General features: G+C 43.7%; 1 protein-coding gene across 7 annotated transcripts in view; it reads right to left on the bottom strand.

The window, feature by feature from the left end:
- Positions 1-17081, bottom strand: part of Stard13 (StAR related lipid transfer domain containing 13) — a 381417-nt gene that overhangs the window by 39503 nt on the left and 324833 nt on the right. For 6 of the 7 annotated variants that reach the window (XM_040751432.1, XM_040751431.1, XM_040751435.1 and 3 more), the window contains one exon: positions 15304-15385. In XM_040751432.1, coding sequence (XP_040607366.1) covers positions 15304-15385 — 82 coding nt within the window. Of the gene's footprint in view, positions 1-11959; positions 12125-15303; positions 15386-17081 lie in introns of those variants that run through there. The other variant, XM_040751434.1, reaches the window with a different exon arrangement.

Consider the following 17081-nt stretch of genomic DNA (forward strand, 5'->3'; position numbering starts at 1 on the left):
CATAGTAATGGAATTATATAGTATAGAAAGGGTCTGATTTTTTCCCATTTCACAACTGAACCTGAGTTTCAGTTTCTTAAAAGGACAACGAAGGAGATAGCATGTAGGCAGAGATGAGGGAGACAGCATGTTCCAGGCCTGAGCCAGCCTCACAGTACCTCAAGGTAGTGACCAAAAAGGACAGTTGTTGTAATCTCCCTAACACATACCCTGCTTTTCCCAAGTATGCCCCAAAATGGTACTATGCTGCTTTCTTGGATTTGCTGCTACAACTGGCAGACTCTCTTCCTGGCTAGTTCCACGGATGTTAACATGCCCACCTAAGGGTGGTGTGTTAATTAAAAGGTGTTCCTGTTCCCCTTTGGCAGCTCTTCCGTGGGTTTGTCTAGGGAAGGCCTGCATGTTGTTTATACAGTATACTTACAGAGCACACTTGTTCCTCCCTTGTGGCTGGAGGCACAAACAAATCATTTAACTTTGTGAAAGAGGGTTTGATTTACAACATGCACAAGAACATTAAAGGGCTCATCCTTCTTACAGTACACATTTAAATATACTTTATAGTCAAGATTCATGGAGACATTTTATCATTTTTGAAAGCTGGAAGCTAGATTTATCTTCACAGACTTGGTCTTTTAGACAAACCTAAACTCAACAATATGTCTTCACTTAAAATTACTTTTCTATTTGAAGAAAATACTCAGGAAACGTTTTACAATACTATATATAGTCTCTGCTAAAGCACTCTGTAAGTACACAAAGAACTCTTTATTTTATTTATTTATTAATAAGTATACAGTGTTTTGCCTGCACGCCAGAAGAGGGCACCAGATCTTGTTACAGATGGTTGTGAGTCACCATGTGGTTGCTGGGAATTGAACTCAGGACCTCTGGAAGAGCAGCCAGTGTCCTACCTTCTGAGCCATCTCTCCAGCCCCCACAAAGAACTCTTAAATTCAGTAAGTCAAACAACTTGATTTTTTCCCATGGTCTAACCTTGTGAAGGGATACTTCTAAAAGATAATATACAAGTGGCTGGTAAGCATTCAAAAAGATGTTCAACATTTGTTTGTCAGGGGAGACATACAAATTAAAGTCAGGAAATGCTACTTCACGCATGCCAGAGGCTCAAATTAACAACACTGACAGCAGGGGCTGGAGAGACGGCTCAGTGGTCACAGCACTGGCTGCTCTTGCAGCGCATCTGGGCTTGACTCCCAGCACCCACATCTGTAACTCCAGCTCCAGCGGAACCAATAGTCTCTTCTGAACTTTAGAGGCACCATGCATACACAGGGTGCATGAACATACACGCTGGGAAAACACCCAAACACAGAAAATAAAATAAATACATCTTTAAAAAAGCTGCAAGTAGGGACCACAGATCCTGCACTGCCAACACATCTCTTGTCAGAGAAGGAACAGGGAACTGGCACTCTCCCAGTTGAAAATTTACAATGAAGAAACAACTGTTAAGTCGGAGGAATACTGGGCAGGATTCACAGTGCTGACTATAGACAAATACAGTCACCTGACCTTCAAAAGGAGCAAAGGCAAGGTAAGAGATAAAATCTAATCTCTTAATAAATGGTGTCAAAACAGCTAGATAATCACATGAAAATAAACCAATCTAGAAGGACTCAGAATGGACCCCAGCCCTAATCGTAACATATAACTGTAGAATTAAAAAATGAAAATAGGGGAAAATTTAGATGGCCTTGAGAATATGATGACTTTTGGATTCAACAAAGGTGCAGCCAAGTGATAACATTGAAAATTCTGCTCATACAGAGGATGAGATGATAAAGAAGCCTGGAAGAAAATATTTATGAAAGATAACTGATGAAGTTTATAAAATAGACAAAGAACTCTGAAATCCACAGTAAGAACACAAATGGCCCAGTGTAAAAATGGGTGAATTATCTTTACCCAAAAAAGAGAGGTACAGTAGGAATATTGAACTGTTCTCAATATTGGGCTGAAGAGATGACTCAGAGGCTAAGAGTCTCTGCCACTTTTCTTGAAGACCTGAGTCCAGTTCCCAGCACCCACACTGGGAGGGTCACAACCACCTACACTTCTGGCTCCATAGGCGCTGACACCATCTTCTGGTCTACAGGTACTTTACTCATGTGTACACACACACACACACACACACACACACACACACACACACACACACACGAGAGAGAGAGAGAGAGATAAAAACACAATTTAAAGTGTTCAGTATCACCTGTTAATTGCAAAATAAAACTATCATGAGCTACCACTGTATATTTAAACAATGTTGGTAAGAATGAGAGCAACAGAAACTCAGTCGTTGCTGGTGAGGATGGCAAATGGCTCAGAGACTTCAGAACACAGTTGAACAATTTCTTACTGCAAAACAACTACAGATCCAGCAGCTGCACTACTTGGTGTTTACCCAAATGGCTTTAAGATTTATTTCCATGTGTAAACCTTCTCTTGGTGTTTACAGCCACTCTAGTCATCATCAGTGAAATTCGAACGCAATCAAGATGTCAGGTGAACGGGAAGATGAACTACGATACAACCAGACAATGGAATGTTGATAACTGGAAGTGAGTAATAAAGATACAGATGGCATGGAGGAAACTTAAGTGAGTATGACAGGTCAATAGGAAAAGGGTGTAAATTGTGATTCTAATTATAAAGCATTGTGGAAGAGCTAAAAATTATGGAGATAGCAAAAAGACCAGCGGTTTCCAGAGACTTGGGAGATGGAAGGATGCCCATGTATGTAAGACAGGATTTTTAGGGCAATGAAACAGTTGTTTATGCCTCAGTGGTGGATATGTGTCCTTATTCACTTGTGAAAAACACAGAATTAGAATAGGAAGCATGAGCTGTAATGTACACTGTGTACTCTGCGCTGTAACAGATGGCCCACCCTTTGGGGCATGTTGACAGCAGTAGAAATGTGTGTGTGAGGGTAAGGTGCAGATGGGGGCACTGTGCTTTCTGCTAAACTATTATGAAATTCAAAGTACTCTAAAAAGTCAATTGAAAAGGCATAATTTTTATTATAGTTATTAATTTTACTTACTGGACTTTGAAATTATGAGTATAAAGTGATGTATTTCTTTTGTTTTTTCTTTGCATTTGTATGTGTATTTGTACATTCGTGCGTGCGTGCATACATGCGTGTGTGTGTGTGTGTGTTTTGGTCAATAGTTATCATTGAGTATCTTCATCCATTACTTTCCATCTTATATATTAAGCCAGGGTCTCTCATTTTAACCCAGAGCTCGCTCAGTCTAGATAGGCAGCTTGCTCTGGTGCTCTCCTATCTGCGTGCCCTATGTGCTAGTGTAACAGAACTGTTGTCATGCCTGCCTAGGATTTTGGGGCAGTATGTGACAAATGACCCTTTAAAAGGGTCCACATAAGACCACTGGAGAAAAGAGATATTTATATTATGACTCATGACAGTAGCAAAATTACAGTGATGAAGTAGTGACGAAAATAATTTTATGGTTGGGGGCCCCACAGCATGAGGAACTGTATTAAAGGGTCACAGCATTGGGAAAGCTGAGAACCACTGTTGTGGAGCATGACAGAGGAAAATACTCTTGAAGGTGGTCTGAAACAATGTGTTTCTTCGTGGCGTGGTATAGCACTGGTTTGTGATTTATTTCACATACAGTGAAGAAAACAATGGCTAACCTTTCTAAGCACACAGACCGGATGAAGCATACATTGTACAGACATGACAGAATTACCTCTCTCAGATTTGGCTCCTGTAGGTAAGAGACAATTCATTACACTCTATCAAAAATGCTTTAAAATTCTGGTGCGAGTGAAGCCAACCTTCAGCAAGGACAGATATGTGGTTTCTGGTATTTATTCCCATTTAAACTTAATCATAAGTAATAAGACCAATTCTCAAATGGTCTGGGTTGGTCCATTAATGATTGTGGAACAGACTGTTTCAACACGAATGAAAATTTCAATTATAGGATGTATTTTGCTTTACATGAATAGAGTTCCATTGGACTGGAGCCTCTCGAGTTTATACCATAATTTATTAATTCTTGGAAAGCCTAGAAGGAACATTGCTTACACTAGTCTACACTCCTCTGCTCTACCAACTGAGCTACCGAAGGATGCTTACGCAAGTCTAGAGGTGTCACTGGATCACTGTGATCATTTTCACTAAGTCAGAACAGCAGAACCCAGTGTACTGAACATGACACTGTACTTGATTTGCCTCCTTACAGCCAAACAAAGATACAAGGCAAAGGGAGTCAATTCAATGGATGTGAAGGGAACATGCTGTCCAACCCCAGGACCATTTGCACTGCCTCTTTCAGACAAGGAGACAGGCCTCTGGGAGGATCACCCATACAGAAAACAGAGGTAAGCGCCATGCTCCTGGGTGTCCCTTTCTCCACTAAAAGAGAAACCCCATAGTGAGACCTGTCCTTTTCACACTTGAAGCCACCTGGGCTTAGTTATTAATGCAAACAAAACAGTCAAAGCCTTTCAGGAGAAACTGCCCCGGAAATTTTTCAATTTTTGCTGCTGTTGTCATAATCTTATAGATGGGCTAATACACCACCAGAGGGGAAGTACTGGTTTCATTTTAAGTACCAAACTTGGGGTTCTACTAAGGAAGTCAGTAGGGAGAGAAAAACTGATATTCATTTATCTAAGGCTGTGTGCTCTGTGCCCCAGGAAGACACTGAGAATACAGAGATGAACAAAAGATAGTAGTTCTTATCCTTGAGGCTCTCACAGTCCCATGTGGGCTGCGAGCATGATAAATAGGAGAAGCTAGTCACTTCCTGAGTGTACCAGACCAAGAAGATAATACTTGAGCAAGACTGTGAAGAGCTAAGAGAGATGTGCTGCCCAGTCTTGGATAACTGTAGGCAAAGGAGATACTCATCACATAGGAGGATGTGGTCTAGGGATTGTGAGTACCTGAATAGGAATGTAAGTCTAGAGAGGTAGGCAGGGACTGGACCATGGAGAATGGGGATGAAGGAATTAGGAACAGAATGTGGACAAATGGGGAGATATTGAAGGATATTGGACGAGGGAATATCATCATACTTAGACATATACCTAAGGTGGGATGGAGAATGAATTTAAGAGGGACAGTAAAGAGATGGCTCAGGAGTCTGGATGAGGTACTGGGAAGATGGCTCAGTAGTTGACAGTACACACTGCTCTTGGAAAGATGGCTCAGTATTTGACAGCACACACTGCTCTTGCAGAGGACCCAGGCTTGGTTCTCAGTACGCACACGTGTGGTTCACAACTGCTGATAATTCAAATTTTAGGGCATCCAATACATCCTTGGGCACTTGTATGCATTTGGTGCATATAAACTCATGCAGGCACACACGAGCACACAAATAAAAAGAAAATAAATCACATTTTAAAGAATCTGAATCAGATATTGCTGCTCTGTTCATAATGCTCCAAAACTGGAAACATTCTATATTTCCATAAATGGAAGAATGGATAAAAATGCTGTGTGTTTACATAATGGGATATCACTCAGCTGTTAAAAAATGAAATCATGAAATTCGAAGGTAAATGAGTAGGGCTAGAAAAAAAGTCATCTTAAGCGAGGTAACCCAGACCAAAAGGACGAATCGAATATGTTAAGTGTTTGATTATACATGGATGTTAGTTGTTAAGCCTTCGATAAAAAGGCTACAATCTGTGTAACTGCAGGGGTTAGGTACAGAGTAAGGCACTAGTGGGGAGGAAAGGATCACCCTAGAAAGGATAAATAGAAGAGATAAGTATGAGTGGAAGGAGTGGGGTGACTGGAATGGGAGGATCAAATGGGGAGGGGAAAGGAAGATGAGTAAGGGAGAAACTATGGAGAGGGACAGTTAAAATGAAGAGCTATTGAGGGGTTATATAGAAGTCTACAGGAAAGGCTTCTTTAAACATGTACATGTAAGAAAGAAACCTAAATTGAATCAGCAAATAAAGAGGAAGACAAAGCCCAAGTCACTAAAGGAAACCTCCACTTCTAGGAGTGGGTTACAATTGAGTTGTTAGTTACAGGGGCCCCATGAAGAGCCCCAAACAACAAGCAATTGCCAAAACTATTGGTTTTCCTCCACAAACTGACAGTGGGGCCCTGTTGCTGAAGACAACTCTTATACAACTCATTGAATATGGAGAAATCAAACTGGCGCCTTCTTAGAGCCTTTACCACTCTACTGACTCATGTTCACGGTCCTGGAAGGAACTCTGCACTACCGGAGGGGAAATGTGAATACCAACACAGTTATAAAACCTGAAATCCACAATGACCACATAACTGCAAGATACATTGGTGTAACAGTGGCATAAAGTTTGTGGGAGTAACCAACTACTATCTGATTGGATTTAAGACCCACTCCATGAGATGGAACCCATACCTGACACTTCTTGGGTGGTCAAGAACCTGAGGCTAGATTGGCCAGGGACCTAGGGGAAAACCAAATACTACTGTTTTGCTAAAGGAACATAGCAACAAAATGACTCCTAATGACATTCTGCCATAATCATAGATCAGTGCCTTGCTCAGCCATCATCAGAGAAGCTTCCTCCTTCCTGCAGCAGATGGGAACAGATACAGAGACCCACAACTGGACAACGTGCAAAAAGTGAGAGACCTCGGAACACTCAGTCTTAAATGGGATGTCTCCATCAAACCCCTCCCCTCAAGGCTCAGAGAACCCTGTGGAAGAGGAGGTGGAAAGTTGTAAGAGTCAGAGGGGATGGAGAAAGCCAAGGAATCAAGGCCTTCTACCCACAGCAGGACCAACGCACACACTGTGGCAGCATCCACAGAGCCTGCACAGGTCTGCACCAGATGAGCTCTCAGTGCTATGAGGGGCAAGTGGGCACCAGCTTCCATCTCTAATTGATGACTGCTTGCAAATGAAAAATTAGTTTTCTCCCAAGGAGTCTCAGGTCACATTTAAGGGCAGGCCTGGTGTCCAGAATAGATAGCCACCACAAAACAAACTCAATATTTTTATGGAGTCCTTTTTTTTTTTTTACTCACAATGCTTTGTCTAGGCTGTTTTCTTTTTTAAACCATATAGGTCTTCTTTCTGTTTATACATTATGGTTGTGTGGGGACATGTATGTCTCTGTATCTATATATTTCTTCAGCTCTTTTTCTTCTATTTGTTCTGTCCTATTCTGGTTTGGCTTTATTCTATTTTATTATTATTATTTTCTTGGTGCCTGTTTGTATTCTAATGAGAGAAAGAAAGGGCGTGGATTTGGGTGAGTGGGGGATGGGGAGGATCTGGGAGGAGTTAGGGGAAGGGAAACCATAACCAGAATAGATTGCATGAAAAAAAAAAAAAAGAACTATCTTCAATTAAAGAGAAGTCTAAATTCAAGAAAGCAAAGTGATAAGGAGCGGTGTCTATGTGAGGGCAGGACATGGCGGTTGGCTCATATGGAAGACAGGAAGGTAAAGAGATAGCATCAGAGGCAGCTATGTGAGGGCAGGGCATAGCTATCAACACATACGGAAGATAGGAGGGCAGAAGGGCCACGTCTCAGATTTCAAATTTCTTGTGAATGGGCCATCAAGTGTAGACAACAATAAAATATGAAAGTCGGGGGGGGGGGGCAGGGATATGAGGAAGACAATGGACTCTGGTCTGCATGTGTTGTTTGTGACATCCAGACCCACTTGATGGTGAGTGGAATACAGGTGGGAATTGCAAAGCACACATAATGGAGTAGATCCTCTATATCTTTGGGAGACGATGGGTTCCAGGAGTGCAGCATGCAAATCCTCTGATGCTCAAGTGCCTCGTGGAACACGGCATAATGTTTGTATATAATGTCTCACAGTTTCTCCTGCATTTAAAATCACTCCTGAGTTATTAACAATACTCAGTACAATGCAGACATCATGTAAGTGGTTGTTTCATGTTTAATGTGAGGTTGGCTGAATGCAGGGATGCTGACCCCATGGATTTCCAGGGCGGAATAGAACTAAAACCCAGCAAGCTGGGAAACGAATTCAGAACCCTGGTGAATTCCAGTGTTTAGGACTTGGGGCCAAGGAAAGAAGGCAGCCTCAGGAAGGCAAAAGCCAGTGTAGAGCAGCAGCAGGAACCAGCTGAAGGTGGCACCTTAGAAGCCAAAGGACTTACACTCAGGGAAGGAGGGAGCAGTTAGCTGACTGTCAAGTATTTAAGAAAGAACCAGTGGTATGAAATCTTCACATTCCTTTGGTAACGTTTAGTGTTTGGAGAGGGCGGTGTGGAGTAGGCAGAGGGAGGAGGACTGGGAGTGTGTGGATCCTGAGAGGTGGAAACTAGTGGACACCAGATGTTTTTAAGAAGTTCGTGAAGGTTGGGTGTGGTGATTGATGCTTGACTTTAACCCTAGGCAGAGGCAGGAGGATCTCTGAGTTTGAAGCTAGCCTGGCCTACAAAGCAAGTTCCAGGCCAGCCAGGATTGCATAGTAAGATCCTACCCGAAGAAAAAGGAGGAAGAGGAGAAAGAGGAAGAAGAGGAGAGGGAAGAGAAAGTCATCAGCAAAGGGTAGCATTTTAAGCTATTCAGGGGAGAAAACACAGTTTATCATCATAGTATTTTCTAACCAAAAAACCCAATGTAGTAATTTGTGGGTTGAAAGGTTATTTCTGCCAAGCCCTGGTTCACCTTAACAAATATTTACTGACGTCTCATTTGGGACAAGGCCCTGAATCATGACGTGCGGTTGAGTAAGATGAAGCCCACGACATGGAGCTAGAAAGTCCCCTAGAGCTCAGAGGACAATGGCAGGAGCCAGGCAGTGGATAGAGTGAAACACGGGAGGGGAAGGCAGACTGAGAGGATTCTGGGGTCAGGGAAGATGGTTAGACTGCACGCCGGTGGCAGGAGGAAGGCCGTGATGGGGGCAGGGCAGCAGGGTCGGCATGAGGGGCCAGGTGCAGGGTGTCAGGTCCTGATTCATGCTGTACTCAGCCTGGGGACACTCGCAGGCCCTCGTTCCTCCCTCAGCGACCATAGGAAAACAGGAGGTCCTTTCCTGCCTCATACTTTGGGCTCATGTTTAACATTTCCACAGCCAGACCTCAGATGGGTTACGAGGTCTCTTACACTGATTTAATGGGCTGGTTTCCTGTGATATTTTTTTATTTTCCTGCCAAAGGCATGGGAGGAATAGCAAGCAGAGATGGGCGTTCGTCTTTTCCAGATCATTCTGACTCAATGCCAACGGCCTGACCTTCTTACCCTGGGCTCCTGTCAGGGCGGTGGATGGAACCCTGTGGACTAAGGATCGTCCTGGGTGGGAACTTCAAAGACATTCAGGGACCAAAGCCAGTGAAGATGTGTTCCCAACCCAGGGTCATGGGGGTTCCTCCATGTGCTGCGGCCACAGGGCGTGGGAAAGGGCTTAGCGCTAACCAAGTCCAGCAGACACAGATTTCAGTGTAGAGTGGATACCCCATGCCAATACACAACTCGGCTACGAGATTCCCAAGACGCGAGGGCGTTCAAAAGTCACAGGCCATGCATGCATAGGACGACTTGCGATGTGTGCGGTGGGAGCGGGGATGATAAGGGCATTAGAAATATAGTCTGAAGTAAGCAAATGACTGTCCCCATGCCCACCGTGGAGCCAGGGAAGGAAGGCTGTGTGCCTCCCTCTGCTTTCCCTTTCGGCTGTTCCAACAATGCTTGCAGCCGGAGAAATCATCCCTGTGCTAGGGCTTAGAGCCAGGCATCGCCTCTCAACATTAGCTGAGGTGTTGGAGGAAAGCAGGGTGAAAGGTCACCTATATAAGAAAAAATACAAGCTGTGTTGTAAGAGGTGCGTGTGTGCGTGCGTGTGTGTGTGTGTGTGTGTGTGTGTTAATCACCTTGCACAGAGACGGTTATTATCATCATTATTTTATTGTTTGTGTATATGGATGTTCTGCATGCATGTCTGCACTCGTGCGCCTAGCACTTATGGAGGCCAGAAGAGGGCGTCAGATCCCTTGGTACTGGAGTAACAGTTGGGAGCCACCATGTAGGTGCTGGGAATTGAAACTTGGTCCCCTGAAAAGCAGAAAGCACTCTTAACCACTGAGACATCTCTCCAGCACCCTCTATGACAGGTATTTTTAAAGGAGAAAGATCTGTATTCTTTTCACGGAGATTGTCATTGTTGAATATTAACAATGTTAACACACTCAAATCCAACAGGGGTGTATACAGACATCCATGACAACACCCTTCTTTTTAAAAAGTTAATGTTTTTAAAATTTAAGTTAGAAACAAGCTTGTTTCACATGTCAATCCCAGCTCCCTCTCCCTCCCCTCCTCCCCCGCCCTCCCCATCAGGTCTCCCAGTCCCCTACCCAATCTCTACTCTGGTCCCCAGGGAGAGTGAGGCCCTCCATGGTGGATCTCTAGTGACTGTCATTTCTTCCAGGGCAGGGCCTAGGCCCTCGCCCAAGAGTCCAGGCTGAGAGAGCTTCCCATATTGTGGCATGGGCACTCAAAGTCTATTTGTACGCCAGGGATAAATAATACCCAAAGCCCCATAGATTACCCAGGCCTCCTCACTGACACCCGCATTCAGGGGGACAACACCCTCTGCCCTGCATCTTCCCCTCTTGCTGCTCTTGCTTCTTGAGACTCATCTCTTCTCATCCTTTTAACACAGAGGGGAAAGCAGCGCTGGGTAGTCATAACCAGGTCCATCACCACGCGACAGTGAACACAGCTCATGCCCTCATTTGTCATATACCGTAATTAAACAGCATCTATTAACACCTCACATTATGCAAACAAGTTGCCATCTTCACATTCATTTAGGAACTCAAAGGTCATGTTTGAGCATCCAGGCCTCTGTCCGAAGCCAGCTGCAATGAATACTGCAGCCCAGCAGTGCCCATGGAACCCCTCTCCTCAGCTGCAATAAATACTGCAGCCCAGCACTACCCATGGAACCCCTCACCTCCCCAGGGCTTCGACTGCTGCGATTTGCCTCAAAGGACGAACTTGGCAAGCTATTTGACACCTTTCATGTCCTCAAAGTGTCCCATAGAGCTAAATTTCAACTAGCTCACTTAGACAATTGGTTTTGCAATGAACTTTTTGTGACACATGGGGAAAAGGCTTTTCAGTCACAACCAGGAAAACAGTTGTAACTGTGGCTGCTGAGAAATACTAGAAACGCTCTTCCAGCCTGCGGCAGGCAGCAATCATCTCTGTGGAGCCTGCAGGATGCAGCCCGTCCTGCCAGCATTCCTGCAGCCACACAGAAAGAACTCAGCTGGCATTCGGTGGCTCATATTTTCAGCAAAGGCAGCAAGTCTGCCTGGTTTCTGGGGACTAAACCTGGGAACTACAAAAAAGCAAGAGGCAGACAGCTACACACTCACCCTGATCCTTCTGGGCAGTCTCAACCTCAGCAGGATCTGCAGTTTTAAGCTACACTGTTCAACAATTTTCCAGTAAACTGGGATCTGAGACACGGTCACTTGTCTACACAGGTGAGTAACGTCTCTGGGGTGAGTGCCCCTTTGTAGGTGACTCTAGCTCTGCTGCCTGCCTCTGTCTCCCTGGAAGGAGCTCCCTCGGGCTGTGATTCCTTCTACCATTCTTCAGATCCTCAGCATTTCAAACAAGCATGGGAACTGATCAGCTCACCAAGATTTAAAAATAAAGCAGAGGGATGGGTAAGGCGGATTAGCAGGTAAAGGTACCTGCAGCAAAGCCCGGTGACCCAAGTTCAATTCCCAAGACCCATGGAGTGAGAGGGGAGAAGCAACTCCTGAAAGGTGTCCTCTGGTCATACATGCACACATAACAAACAGACAAACAAATATATAAACATGTAATTTCAAAAACAACAAAAAAAGAATAAAAATTCACTATCTTTGTGAATACATTGCATAAAGGGATGAAAGAATTTTCACCCCTTACTGTTTGCCTGGCATTAATCAGGACTTACCCTCTGAGTAGGCAAGTTTCTAATTAACTGCTCATTAATCTCAAAGTTTTAGCAGCACCGTCGTTCTTCTCTGGTGGGAGATCTGCTGCTTTCTGCTGTTTGCAAGGCAGGAAATATGTACTGTGTGGAACTCACAGCGAAGAAAAAGCAATTCCCCGCCGCTGCTGCTTTTCAGCCAGCCACCTCTGGCTCTCAACCTACCCCTCACTTCCTTTGATCCGCCCAGGGTGTGACTCTTCCTTTGGCCTCTATTCTACTCCGAGCTCCTGTACCCTGAGAACCGAGGTTCACATACCTCCAGCCAAATGCTTTCTCACAAGGATTAATAAAACCGCTTAGAAAGATCTTACAGGATATAAAAAATATAAAGAACCGACATTCTAGTAATAGAAAACTGAATGTAAAATAGTAGCATGCTGTAAACTAGAGTTTGCTGTTGTAAACATCAGGAGACCTAAGCAGATACTGATTACTAATCAACACATACATTTAGGGCCAGTGAGATGGCTCGGTGGGCAAAGGTACTTGCCACCAAGGAGGACAACCTGAGTTCAAGCCCCAGACCGCAGAAGGTGGAAGAGAGCACCTGCAAATTGCTCTGAGCTCCACACAAGCACTGTAGCACACGTGTCATAGACTCACACATATCGCACACAAAAGTGCACAAGTGTGCGTCAAAGTGACTTGATGAAGGTGCTAGTGCAGTCCTTTCAACAGGTAGTTGAAACAATTAGACAATGAAATGCAATGAATGAATTCTGGCCCAGGCCTTGCTCTTACTAAGAGAAACTCAGATTCAAACTGTACAAGATAACATACTTGTGACCTTATTTTAGGCAAAGACATTTTTACGTACACTCTTAAACCGTGGACAAAATAAACAAATCTGGCTAGCAAAAACAAAACAAAACAAATGTCCCCATTCTACAGGCTGGCAGAAAACATTTACAAAACACATTGTCTTTGGAATGAGGTATTTATAACAACAACAGCCTCCAAACTCAACAGTAAACATCATTAGTCAATCAAGAATGAGAAAAGGATTGAATAGATATTTTGCAGGAGAAGATAGGTTGACGAGACAAGGAAAGACTTCTAGTTTTATTGGTCACTAAGAAAATGCACATTAGAAGTCACAATGCAATGATAGTCAGACATGTTAAAATGTTCATGAGTAAAACAAAAGCATACTAACAAAGGAACACATAACTGGACCCATCACATGTTGTTGGGAATACAAAGTACCAGGGTCACTGAAGTGGTTACTGCCTCTTAGCTAAGACAGATTTGTCGTAAGCACTCCCCACAGCCCCATTCCTAAAATTTTAGTGAAAAGAAATACACACTACGCTCAAACAAACCATGTATATTAATGTTCAAGTGCCTTTATAGCCTCACATTGGGAACCCTGAAGTCTGTTTGTACAATGGAAAGGAATATATTTTTGAAATGGAAAGTAACACAAATTAATCTTAAGAACATTGCACCAAGGGAAAGGAGCCAGGCAAAACAGCCACACACTGCTCCATGCCATATCTGTGATACCGTGATGAAACCCAAACTGCAGGCACAGAAAACAAATCTGTCGTTGCCAGGGTTTGGGAGTAGGGGCACATGGAGGATGAAGAGGAAGTGGGGGCTTCAGGAGCAGCAGATGGAGCTTTTCCAAACCTTGATTACAGACTAGTACTAGTCCATTTAGAATATATACATATATGTGTATACACATGTATAAATATAATGCTATAAGTAAGTCATTTTACAGTAAACTAATGTAGAAGGCTTAATGGGAAAAGATCACAACATATAATTTTAAAAATAGGATTTATTTTTAATGCCTGCCAACAGGAATATACTCAACACCAAGAGGAAGAACAGCCTGAGGCACTAATTGGATTGTACTGTGTGGAATGAGCCTTTTCCAGAAGGGTCTGTCATGCTGCAGGTGTGCCTCTGGAAGGAGAAGAGGACACACTGCTCTTTCAAGTCAAAGCATTTGAAGAATCACAAGGAAATCATCCGCTCACCTCACAGGCTCACACGGAGGCCCGCCATGGTGTGTTTATTTGTTTTCTAGCCTAAATGGCCCCTATTCAAATCACCCAAATCTATCCTCTCTCTGTCCCTCTGTCTTTCTCTCTGTATCCATGACATAGTACATGTGTGGAGGTCAGAGGAGAACTTTTGGGAGTTGTTCTCTCCGTCCACCATGTGGGTCCCAGGAATCAAACTCAGGTAGTTATGCTTGGCAGCAAGTGTATTTAACCTGTTGAGCCAGACAGCCCCCAAGTTTATGACTCAAATAGTTCTTTTCTCTTTTAAGTGACAGGATTGATACTTCAAGCTTAAGCAGATACACAGTACTATCTTTATGAACAGCAGAGGCTATTCATTAACACAAATCTACTTTTTCGTCATATGGGAAACGGCTCTGAACAGAAGACAGATATTGCGGATTCAGCAAGCCTAAGGCCATTTATGCTGTGCTCATCGTTAGCTTCCTCTTAAATAGTCATATGCATTAAATGCAGGGTACACAAGCGAGAACAGTAGACTGAGGGTCACAAGTTCGGGACCTCCAAGTCCTCTGTTCCCTGAAGAGTGATAGTGTCCTGCAACTAGTGACATCCACCCACACTCTCCAGAGTGTTAGCCGGGAAACCACAAAGTTCTACAGACACAGTTAGCTTTTCATGCAGAATTTAATTGTCCAAGAATATGGATTCCATTGGCTTTTCAAAATTATTGACCAAAGCTCATTCTTTTGCTCCCACCTCATCTCTTCACCTGGGCTTCTCCCACTACTCTGTGAGGAGTTTGGGGGGGGGCGGGATTTGTCACATAACAAAGGTTTAAATAGGTCAGTTTGCCACTCGACTTTACATATTCAGATTTGAAGATAAAACTGCTTGACTTAATATATGTAAAACAAACTTAGGTTAAGTTGAACACACTCAAAGGCTGTCTCAAACTCTGCCCTGACAACGCATGTTCAGGTGATGGCTGACCATGCTGCCCTCACCCACTTCGTCTGTGCTGCCTATCACTGCCCTTATCGTTAGTTTCACCTCCCTCTCTCTTCTTTCCCCTTCTGTCTTCCCCTTCTCCCTCTCCTTCCTCTCTCTTTTTCCTAATCTAATGTCTAAAGCCACCCATTAGGATTTAACTTCTAGAAAAACAGGCACGGAGCATGCTCAGGGTACCAGGACCTACGTCTGGTGAAAGTGGCCACACAGTAAATGTTTACTGAGTCACTAAACTCAACCTTCAACTTTGTGCTACTTCAGTGGAGATAGACCAAGGAAATACACAAAAATCAAAGCTACTTCACCCATCTGACTTACCTGCAAAGAGGTTCTACAAGGTCCCTTTCAAGAAAGTCATGGTCTTTTTTGACGGCCACAATGTTGATGGGGAACTGTGAATCTAAGAGAGAAAGGGGAAACTGAGGTATGCTCTTCACTGTATGTGAACACGGGCCAGGGCACTCGGGCTGCCGTGTTCTGCACGAATCCCCATCTTAACCACAGTTACAGCTTAGAACTATTGCGGATGGCATTTAAACATAGCACACGATTTTACCACAGAAAATGCTTTTGAGGGAAACATAAGTGTGAAATATGAAAACAAGCCCCTGACCTTGGACATGATTAAACGTTATGTGCCCTTGGTGGCCATCCTTATCAGACTCGCCTCAAGTGGAGGTGGGGAAGGACTTCAACATTTTCCCCATACACACAGCACAGGTCACACATGGGAGATTTAATAGAACTCTCAGTTTGGCTGATTTTTCCCCCTCACAAAGGACATTTCCAAAAATACCCCAGTTCAATGATCTCAGATTTTTTCTCTTCCTTCCTTCCTTCCTTCCTTCCTTCCTTCCTTCCTTCCTTCTTTCCTTCCTTCCTTCTTCCCTCCCTCCCTCTCTCCCTCCTTCCTCTCATTTATGGTAGCAGAAGAGATGAGATTCCAGCCCCATAACTGTTCCCCAGAAGAGGGCTCATGCTAACCTGGAGGGTTCCTACCAATATCAGAAGGTGGCTTTAATTACAGGTGTATCTTTTACATAGGAAACCCTCCGGACATCACTTGGAACAACAGCCAAGGTCAAATTTCATGCCAGTTCACTGTTACTGCCACGCCTTCCTATTTCATACTTCCATACCTTCCTAGTCATAACGAAGCTAATGTTTCTAAACCTTCCTGAGTCGGAAGCAGATACTACCCCCATCTTTGCCTCTTTAGATCACGGGCCACACAGCAAAAATTTTAACATCATCAGCTTGCTGAGATATTTACTTGGCTTGACAAACTGCTATCTGAAGACATAACCACTTGGTTTTATTAAAAAAAAAGATCCAGTCAAGTTAGATGAACTCAAAAGTATTTCACAGAAACTGAATCCTTCCTGGTCCCCAAAAGAACTACACGCCATCACAGTCACGATGGCTCCTTTATGGTGGAAGTGTGAATACTGGTTTTTGAATAATAGCTGGCACAGAGAAAGCCTGTCCTCATCGTGTTTATGCAATATTGATGGATTAGACACAATCTGGCATGTGCATGTTTCTGAGTCAACAGCGCATCTTAGATAATTATGGGCTACTCGCATTTAAATCTCATGATAGCTGAGGCATATACATTACCATGTATACATTTATATGTATCTACTCATCAAGAATCAAAAGGCTGGCATTTTTAGTTTTTGTCCTCCTACTTAAGGAGAGTGGCTGATTGTTGCTTTTGTTTTTCTTTTGACACAAACCTAGACATGTTTGGGAAGAGGGGATCTTAATTGGGAAATGCCTCCATCGTATAGGCCTGCAGGCAAATCTGTGCTGCACCATATTGACTAGTGATTAATGGGGGAGGACCTCACTCACAGTGAGTGGTGTCACCGCTGGGCAGGCGGTCCTGGGTTCTATAAGAAAACAGGCTAACCAGCCAAGGTGAGCAAGCCAGTAAGCAGCACTCCTCCGTGGCCTCTGCATCAGCTCCTGCCTCCAGGTTCCTACCCTGCTTGAGTTCTTGTTTTGACTTCCCTTAGTGATGGAATATGACCTGAGAGTTATAACATGAAATAAACCCTTTCCTCCTTATTTTGGTCATGGTGTTTGTTATA

This window comes from Mesocricetus auratus, unplaced genomic scaffold (genome assembly GCF_017639785.1).
Source record: "Mesocricetus auratus isolate SY011 unplaced genomic scaffold, BCM_Maur_2.0 Super-Scaffold_100008, whole genome shotgun sequence".
NCBI classification, from domain to species: Eukaryota; Metazoa; Chordata; class Mammalia; order Rodentia; family Cricetidae; genus Mesocricetus; species Mesocricetus auratus.